This window comes from Dreissena polymorpha, chromosome 4 (genome assembly GCF_020536995.1).
Source record: "Dreissena polymorpha isolate Duluth1 chromosome 4, UMN_Dpol_1.0, whole genome shotgun sequence".
Lineage (NCBI taxonomy): Eukaryota > Metazoa > Mollusca > Bivalvia > Myida > Dreissenidae > Dreissena > Dreissena polymorpha.
The window spans coordinates 20381210-20390911 of NC_068358.1; the positions used below are offsets into that span (position 1 = coordinate 20381210).

Here is a 9702-nt window from a genome sequence, read left to right on the forward strand (position 1 = left end):
TGATTATTCCCTAAATTGGCATTTCGCGATCAATTGGATTTATCGATTGTGATCGCATGGATATGCGACGCAATCACGCGAAAAACAGGTAGTAATGAACTAGCTGTAAACGTATTTTACAAAGAAGTAGCAAAGCGTTTAACGATTTCATGTAAGTTAAATTTTTACTGATGTTTAGCGGAACTGTCTCCGTGGACTAGTTATTAGGTCATTCTTCTACGGGAAAGACTGTTTAAAATAAAATGGGCTCGTTCTTGCTCTGTGGCTTCTGATTCATTGTCTTACATGTGCTAATAAAAAAAGGTTTAATAAGTATAGTTAAGACTATATGTATTAGACTAAGGTCTAATCCTAAAATTAAAGGAATCAAAATTAATGACATAGAATACAAACTGTCACAATTTGCCGATGACACTTACACTTCTGGATGGCAAAATCACTTAATGAAACTTTAGATGTATTGTCAATCTTTTCACACTATTCAGGCTTAACACTTAATTTCGACAAACCTAAAGTAGTCTGGATGGGTAAAAACTAGTTTAGTTCCGAAAGCATTAAAACTAAAAGGAAATTAAATTGGAACCAACACACATTTGACATGCTTTGCTTACAATTTCAAGTTGACCTTTAAAGCAATATAACTAAATTACGTTGACAAAATAGGTACAATAAAAGCCTTGCTCAAAATTGTTCTAGAAGGATTTTAACGCCGATATGAAGAATTCACGTTGTTAAAACTTAAGCACTACCGATGTTTAATCATCTCTTTGTTTCTTTGCCAAATCCGCCAGATGAATTGTTGGCAGATATCAATGAAAAGTTTTGTTCTTTAACTTTGTGTGGAACGGAAACCCACGAATAGGTAAACAGATTTTGATAAAAGATTATAAAAGAGGAGGTTTAAAGATAATAGATTTGTTTTTCTTTGTCAGTTCTCTGAAGTGTGCACGGATCCGTAGACTTGTCACAGGCAATTGTACATGGATACATATTGTTAATACAGTGATTGATTTTCAAAAAATATATAACTGTGGCAGTCACTATCCAGAAAACTTAATTAACAGGATACAAAATGAATTTTGGAAGGATACATTAAAATCATATGTTGAACTTGGCAGAAAAGAACCTTCTAAAAATCAGCTTTGGCTACAGAATACACTCTTCTATAATCCAGAAATAACAATTGGTAACAAAAGTATATTTTTTAAATCATGGTTTGACAAAGGCATCCATTTTGTTGGGGACTTGATACACAATGATGTACTCTTAACAATTTCGATGACTTTTGCCAAGTTTACAACTTAAAACCAAATTATTTGCTTTTCCAAGGCAGTATTAATTCAGTTCCAAGATTCAAGAAACTGAGAGGCTCTACTGACAACTGCTTTATGAAGCCGTTTATCCCGTCAAGTCTACGGTAGATCGTAGTTAAAACAAAGGGTACAAAACCAATGTACATGTATGATATTTTTACCAAAAATGACTCCTCGCCAGCATGTTTAAATAAAGGGTCAACTATTTGTAATTGTATTGAAACAAACGATTGGTTACATATTTTTACTGTGCCTTTTCATAATTTACACGAGATACCAATTTATAGTGGTTTCAATATAAAATTGTACACAGAAACATTGGTACGAACTCCTTCTTATTCAAAATTGGATATGCAACTACAGCAAACTGCACCTTTTGTCAAACTGAATGTAAAACAATAGAACATTTTTTTTGGGAATGTAAGCATGCAAAAAAGTTGATAACACATTTGTTTTCTGGATGCAATCTTTATTCAAATTGCCTGAATATACCTTCCTTTCTATTAGGACATGCAAATGCAAATGGACACTTAAATTTTATATTTGTTTTGATCAAAATGTTTAAAACAAAACTATACCCTCTATTAAAGCAGCAAAATCATACCCGTCCTTGCATTACTATGTATGAAATGAAATTAACAATGTTAATGATTTGTGCGAAAGTAAAGATATGGAACTAGTGTTAGCTCTTTTGCAGTAACCATGATACGGGATTTAGATTGCATGTATTGTCAATTCTTTTCTTTCTAAACCAATATCGTTTGTATTATAATGTAGAAGTTACTGATGATCAAATGTTTAAAATGTGTTATAGTATGTATACATTGCTTGGAAATCATGTACGGTGTGGAGTGAGATGCCGCTACCCTCACACATCTATGTAAAATAAAATATAAACTATTTCCCGGCCAGCGACCTAGTTAGCTCAGTCGAGAGAGCACTCACCTTGTAAGCGGGATGGCCCGGGTTCTAGTCCCGTACTGGCTGCACAAATTTAACCGATCGCCGTGGCCTAGTGGATAAGGCGTCCGCCTCGGGATCGGGAGGTCGAAGGTTAAAGCCCCAATGGGGAACGTTTTTCGACGGATGGATTTTTGCCATGGGACTTGTTCCGATATTGCCGGCTCGTGAGCCGCGAGCGTTAAAATTGAATGGTTACCTACTTCCATCCGCCTGGCGCCTGGTATAGTCATATGAGTTTTGAGGTACATGGTATACACCTAAAAAGTGTCTCATAAGCCAAAATTGGCTGGCCCTGGTGACATTATAATAAAAAGACCTTAATATCAAACGTAGAAAAAAGATATTCTTGACTGCAAGTCAATCATAACTAAAACCATGTAAACATCTTATCGCACTATTATACAAAATACTTTTTGAGTCCTTTATATTCCAAACTAATTATCTGCACACATGTTACGTCCACATCCTTTGTGTTTACATTCCTAGTGGAATGTACATGACTGTCTAGTGGCAATGTTTGGGAGTACAGCTATGCAATATAGGGTCACTTGAGCTACAGAACAGGGATAAAAAAACTACACAATCGGTACGATGGTCTTTAATGTTGGACAATTGACCAAGAATTGCCTATATAATGAAAAGTACTGCAGCCGAAACGTTAGACAATAATGATCCCAAACGGATACAAAATGAGATGGGTTTTTTTCAGCAAAAGTTTTTTTTTTCTTGAAGCGTCAAGCTGTGTAGTAAACATCTGAAGCGAATGGAAGTACTACCGAACATCAAAGACATTATACTGGCAACGGGTTATTGTAAGAACATTGTATCCGTGCGGAACGTGTAACTTTTACAATGATCGCAGTTGTAAAGAGAAGTTAAGGGTTTCACAATTTAAGATAAATATTCAAAGAAAAATCAGTAGAGATAATATTCAAATTAAATGACGTTGTATAGAAAGCAACACGCCAGCAGCACACTTGTAAAAGGTCAATACAGAGTTATTTTCTATTCCATGACAAATTCGTTGAGTATTAACTGTTCTAGATCTGTCGCACGTCCTGTAACAACCATGAATATTTATATTATAGAACATAATTGTTATCGAATATAACATGGATAATTGTGACAAGGATGCTGCTATGTGTTGCCACATTGTATATAATATGTAGGTGTGTTGCTGCGGATTACTTGCAGAACATCTGCAATGTGAAATACAATCCCCGAACAACCGTTAAATCAATAAAAAATATTTTCGAACTTAAATAAACTACTTCCGAGAAATTATTATGAAACACAATTCTCTTTATTGTATTGTGTTTGATCAATACATTGAAATTACCTGTATATTGTCCCACCAATAGTATTAATATATAGATATCGAATGTGTATTTTAGAAAAGCATCAGATAAAGCAATTACGATTCACTGTGGTTTTCTGGACCAGTTACGAGTCAACAGCATGGCGCACACAGGTTTAAACATTCGTGGTAAGTGTGATATACGTCCCATACGTTTATGTACCATATACATATTTTTATTTCTGAAGAAAGCAATTAAAACACGTGTTATGCTCCATGCTGTTATTGACATGAAGACTGTAAATAAATAAATTGTATGCACTGGCATAGCTGTCACCACTGGATTTCATAATGTCTGCAAGGTTATTTCAACGTCCGTGAAAATGAAATCGTCGGAACAGAAACTGTTTTCTGTTCATTCATCTGTTTCAATAATTATTTTGTATAAGTCAGTCCTCAAATGGCTTTGTTCCTGAACAATAGAAACTTGCGTCTTGTGTAATGCAGTTAACAGTTCCTTTATTGTGTTTTTCTTTTTCATTTTTTTCACATCCGTCGCACTTTTCCTATGTCCTTCTTTGCCACACAATATCGGATGCCTTCACTAGTTTCTTTGTTGGTTTTGGCTTAGTAACATTCGATAACGACTATGTACTTTTTGCTGTCTTTGTTTTTCCGGTTTCATTGCATGCTCCACACGAAATACAAGTCCAGCAACATGATTGCATGTATCATGCATGTCAGTTGTGCAGATACAATAAGTTGACAACAATTTATGACCAGGTTGAGTGTTCCTTACAACTACCACATGCCATATTGTTTATTAATGATGGACATATATTAAGCCACTTTTCTTTTCAGCAGACATGTGTCGCTAGATTCATTTAGTATATGAAGGTAAACCTCCTTCACCCGTCCATTTTCTGAGTATGTGTACGCTTTTCCAACTTGTATTCATTCAACGAATGGTGTAACACATCGGTTGTAAAAACGGTGAAGAAGCCATGGCCCACATGGCTAGGTAACGCAGTGCGGTACATATATCATATTGTTTGAGTGTATTTATTTAACAGTTTATATAGGTTGCATTTATTTGTGTCCGGGGTTAGGTGTTACTAATGCTTAATATATGTAAGAAAGGCTTAACATATAACACGCACTATTTTTCAGTTACCCAAGGCAGGTACGTTTTCTGAAACAAGATGCTTGACAACCAAGCTTAACAAGAAGTTATCTGATGAATACATGGACTTAAGATTTGAACGTTTAATTGGTACCAGCGGATTGATTCCATGACGTGACGTCGATTTGTGACGTAACGTTAAAGACGTGACGTCGTTACTTAGTGATGTACTGGATTGACACAAGTATTGTACATATATTTTGGATCGTTAATAAATGCTCATACCAAAAGCGTTTGGCGTTTATATTGTTCCCACTATCGGGGAAATAGTAAATTACGGATTTCCCATTATCGGGGATAATTCTCAGTAAACAGCAAAATACTGAAATTCCCATTATCGGGGAAACTTCTTAACAATACTGACCATTATCGGGGAAACTTCTTAACATTTGGTAGCAGAGCGTGGTTTCTAAATTGATTGAGCGATGGATCCAGTTGAATATTTAAAGACAGAGATTTTGTAAAAGAGGGGGGAAATAAGACTGAAAACTAATTTTACTAGAGCAAGGAAAAAATTAGTGTCACATTTGCAGGGAAATGCATGTAGCGCGACAGTGAACGACGCTTGCAAGCAGTTGGATTTTGCGATGGACGAAGTTATTAAAGGGCTTGATAGTTTATCCAATATGTACATGGAAGGAGATGAACTTGAAAAAGTAAAATAGTAATTGCGAAATGGAAAAGATTGAACTTGAATATGAAAAAACAACGGAAGATGCCTGTGCCTATTTAAACGATCTACGAAGTGAAACAGCAAGTCAAGTAAGCAAAGCGTTGTCGCATGACACGGTGAGTAAACTTTATATTTCTAAAGACCGGCCGGTTTCATATAATACTGTGCGACAAAATGACAAAATTCCAAGTATGTGGCGTAATTGGACCGGGTTCGATGCGCAAAACGATTGTGGGCGTGAAGCACCTCATGCCTCTAACATCAAAGACGAATATGAGTTCAGGCATCGATCCTACATTAGGACAAGACCTTTGGAGGCAACTCCAACGTGTGGAAACTCCAGTGTTCAATGGCGATAAGCGAGTTTACCAATCATGGAAAGCATCATTCCTTGCTTGTATTGACAGAGCGCCAGCCACAGCAGAGTACAAACTTCTTCAGCTTAGACAGTACTTATCTGGCGAAGCGTTAAAAGTAATTGAAAATCTTGGGCACTCGGCGTTTGCGTATCAAGCAGCAAAAGATCGACTTGAAAGGAAATATGGGGGCAGGCGTCGACATATAGCAATTTACCTAGAAGAACTTGAACACTTCGAAAACGTCCGACTTGGCAACGCAAAAGACCTAGAACAATTTGCCGATCTATTAGACGTAGCAATTATTAATTTGCAGGAAGCGGATCAACACCACGAACTTGGAATTGGTTCATTATATGCAAAATTACAAAGAAAATTACCAGAACCGCCCTTGGCACGATATCATCGTTGGGTCTTTGAGGGTCAACACAATGAGTCAGTATTGTCGCTACGGACATTGGTTATTCAAGAGGCAGAATTACAAACTATCGCGTCAGAAACCGTGCAAGGAATGTCAGGATATTTGATGTCAGAGCATACTTCGAAAAAGACGAACTCTAACAATCAAAGATCGTTTTTTGGTGGTTCCGAAGAAAGCAGGAAAATATCTAAATGCAGAGTATGTGACAAACAGCATGGAGTATGGAACTGTGACAATTTTAAAGAAATGAACGTTTCACAACGGAGGGACAAAGCAAAACAACTTTAACTTTGCTATCGTTGCCTTGGGTTTAACCATGTCGGAAAGTCATGCCGTCAAAGTAGACAATGCGGACACAATGGATGTGAAGAGCTGCATCACAGACTGTTACACAGAGATGCGAAAAAGAGCATGAAATCAAACGCTGTTGACAGTCCAGTTCAATACCCTACGGAAGAGAATGGGGCAACATATTTGTCAGCAAAAAGTCATACCAGATCTGATTTAGTAGGGCTCCGAACAGTTCCGGTTATTCTCTCAAATGGAAATCGGTCGATAACTGTAAACGCATTGCTAGATGACGCAAGTACAAAAACGTACATCAATAGTGACGTAGCGGCAGAACTCGGCTGTAAAGGTAGAACGGAAAAGGTCAAGGTCAATGTTCTGAATAATCTAGTCGAGACTTTTGAAACTAGACCAGCTGAATTCGAAATAAGAAGTGTCAACGGAAGCGTTAAGATAAATGTAGCAGCATATACAGCTAACAAAGTAACAGGAGACATGGAAGTTGTTGACTGGAACAAGTACCAAAGAAAATGGCCACATCGTCGTGACGTAACATTTCCAAAAGCTACGACAAGACCTATTGTTGACATCTTAATTGGAGTTGATTGTGCAGATTTACATTATGCACTGGAAGAAAGAAGAGGTAGAGCAGGGGAGCCAATAGCGTGTCTTACTCCACTTGGATGGACATGCATCGGTAATCCGTTGTCAAATTTAACACCGGTCCTACAAACAAATTATGCGCAAACATACTTTGTAAGAGACGTAACGGAAATCGAGACTCTAAACCTGACTCTTAAGAAATTCTGGGAAGTAGATAGGGAATCAACTGAATCACCTGTCGTTAACATTGACGAGCAACAAGCACTTAAAGCAGTAAAACAGTCTTGCATATTCGAAAATCAGATGTATCGCGTCGCAATTCCATGGAAAAGCAACAAAACTGTTATGCTAAAAAATTACAAAATGACACTGAATAGATTAGAGAACACAGAAAAAAGACTTAAACGATGCCCTCAGGAAGCTAAAGCATACAGCGAATGCATCGAACAATACGTAGCAAAGGGGTACGTGTACAACAAAAACCAGAATCGTGTTTGATGCTGCAGCATAATTTAAAGACGTATCACTAAATGATAAAATGCACCAAGGCCCAAAGCTACAGCGCGATCTGTTTGACGTTTTGCTAAGATTCAAGAAGCATCCCGTTACAGTAGTTTGCCGAGATGTATCTCAGAATAGGCATCGATCACGCGAACAAGCCATATCACAGATTCCTATGGAGGGGAATGAATCATAACCGTTGTCCCGATATCTACGAATTTGATAGACTCGTGTTCGGTGTAAATTCATCACCATTCCAAGCACAGTGTGTCTTACAGCAACGCGCAAGGGAAAATCTCAGCGCATTTCCATTAGCTGCTGAAAACCACTCTCTAACCAATTCAACACGAGAGCGGTTTCATCCTGAGAGAGACATCAAGATTGGCGAAGTCGTTCTTATCATTACTCCGGAAACGACGAGAGGAAACTGGCCACTAGGACGGATATTCGAGGTTTATTCAGGACAAGACGGTCGAGTGAGAGTCGTACAAATTCAGGTTGGAAGCAGCACCATGACGAGATCGGTGACAAAGCTATGCCCGTTAGAACTGGACAATTAATGATTAGAATATCGAAAAGAACATACAATTAATTTACGTATTCAATTTATTATTTAAAATTTTGTTTTCCAATATTTATCAAAATGTACTGTATTTTGATGGAGGGGAAAATGGACTTTAGATTTGAACGTTTAATTGGTACCAGCGGATTGATTCCATGACGTGACGTCGATTTGTGACGTAACGTTAAAAACGTGACGTCGTTACTTAGTGATGTACTGGATTGACACAAGGAGTGTACATATATTTTGGATCGTTAATAAATGCTCACACCAAAAGCGGGTATTTGGCGTTTATATTGTTCCCACTATCGGGGAAATAGTAAATTACGGATTTCCCATTATCGGGGATAATTCTCAGTAAACAGCAAAATACTGAAATTCCCATTATCGGGGAAACTTCTTAACAATACATGTATGAGTATGACTGAAAAAACAATTTGAATTTTATCACACAGTTGTCATGCAAAGTTATTTGAAAGCATTAATCGTAGTTACATGTACCAAAAAATATTGTCGAACCAATGTTTTGTTTGGTTGTACAAACGCCGTCTGCATTTTCGGAAAATGCATTTACTAGTGTACATGAGAGACGCTTGATTTGTTTTGTTTGTTTTTTATAAGCTGATGATACATATCAACCGTTATTTAGATGTGTGGTGCTTCTGTATGACAATAAATGACTTTGCTTTGTATACGATGATTATCAAAGGAGTCTGTGTTGACTTATGGTATAAACGATCGTCGGCTATGTATGGTAATTGTTCACTGCAATCTCTGTACACTAGAAACGAAGTATATCAGCAAATATTGATACTATTAATCATTCAATCCTATAATATTACCTCTGAATCCTCAAAATGTCTTATATAATAATATTTAATATTTATATGTAAAATGTCTCGCTCAGTGACATAATTCTGCGGCGGACAACATAGAAATAATAATACTTCGGCATACTAGCGCTTCAAGCAAGTCAGTTGTATCGTGATCAACACAGTCAAGAAGTACGCAGTTCAATCTATTTTGACATGATACTAATTTAAATAATTTACATTTTTTAATTTATGTGTTTAAAGCTATTAATTTCTACTAAAATACATAAATAAGTTTTGTATGAGTGTGATGTCCCAAATGGCCTGATCCCCTATTTCATATGTCACAAACTTACACTTTCTTACAGCCCTTCCTCCCCTTGGAGCGTGACGTTCTTTATTGACGGCCCATACCCGGCTTAATCACAATGAATGGCAGTGTTTCCGCCCGCTTGATTCAAACGAACAACAGTTCATGGCACACAATTGAATTGAAAGTATGTGAAACATCAAACAAAATTTCGTTTTTTATAATAGCGTTTATGCATTAAAATTGATTTAAAAATAATGCTTATATTTGATTAAATATGTGTCTCTGATTGTTAAGCAACAACACGTAATAATAGTATTTATGACCGAGTTAGTTTTTTAGTGCGCTTTTGCGTATAACGGAATTATTTCTTTTTTCAAAAAAGTAAATTAAGAATAAATATATAGGTGATATCAAATT

General features: G+C 36.7%; 1 protein-coding gene across 1 annotated transcript; it reads left to right on the forward strand.

The window, feature by feature from the left end:
- The first annotated feature begins 5785 nt into the window (after window positions 1-5785).
- On the forward strand, window positions 5786-9675 carry LOC127875941 (uncharacterized). Its single transcript, XM_052420709.1, has 2 exons — window positions 5786-8440; window positions 9341-9675. Exon 1 carries the CDS (start codon window positions 6618-6620, stop codon window positions 7593-7595), a length of 978 nt encoding a protein of 325 aa, XP_052276669.1. The 5' UTR covers window positions 5786-6617; the 3' UTR covers window positions 7596-8440; window positions 9341-9675.
- The last annotated feature ends 27 nt before the right edge of the window (window positions 9676-9702 follow it).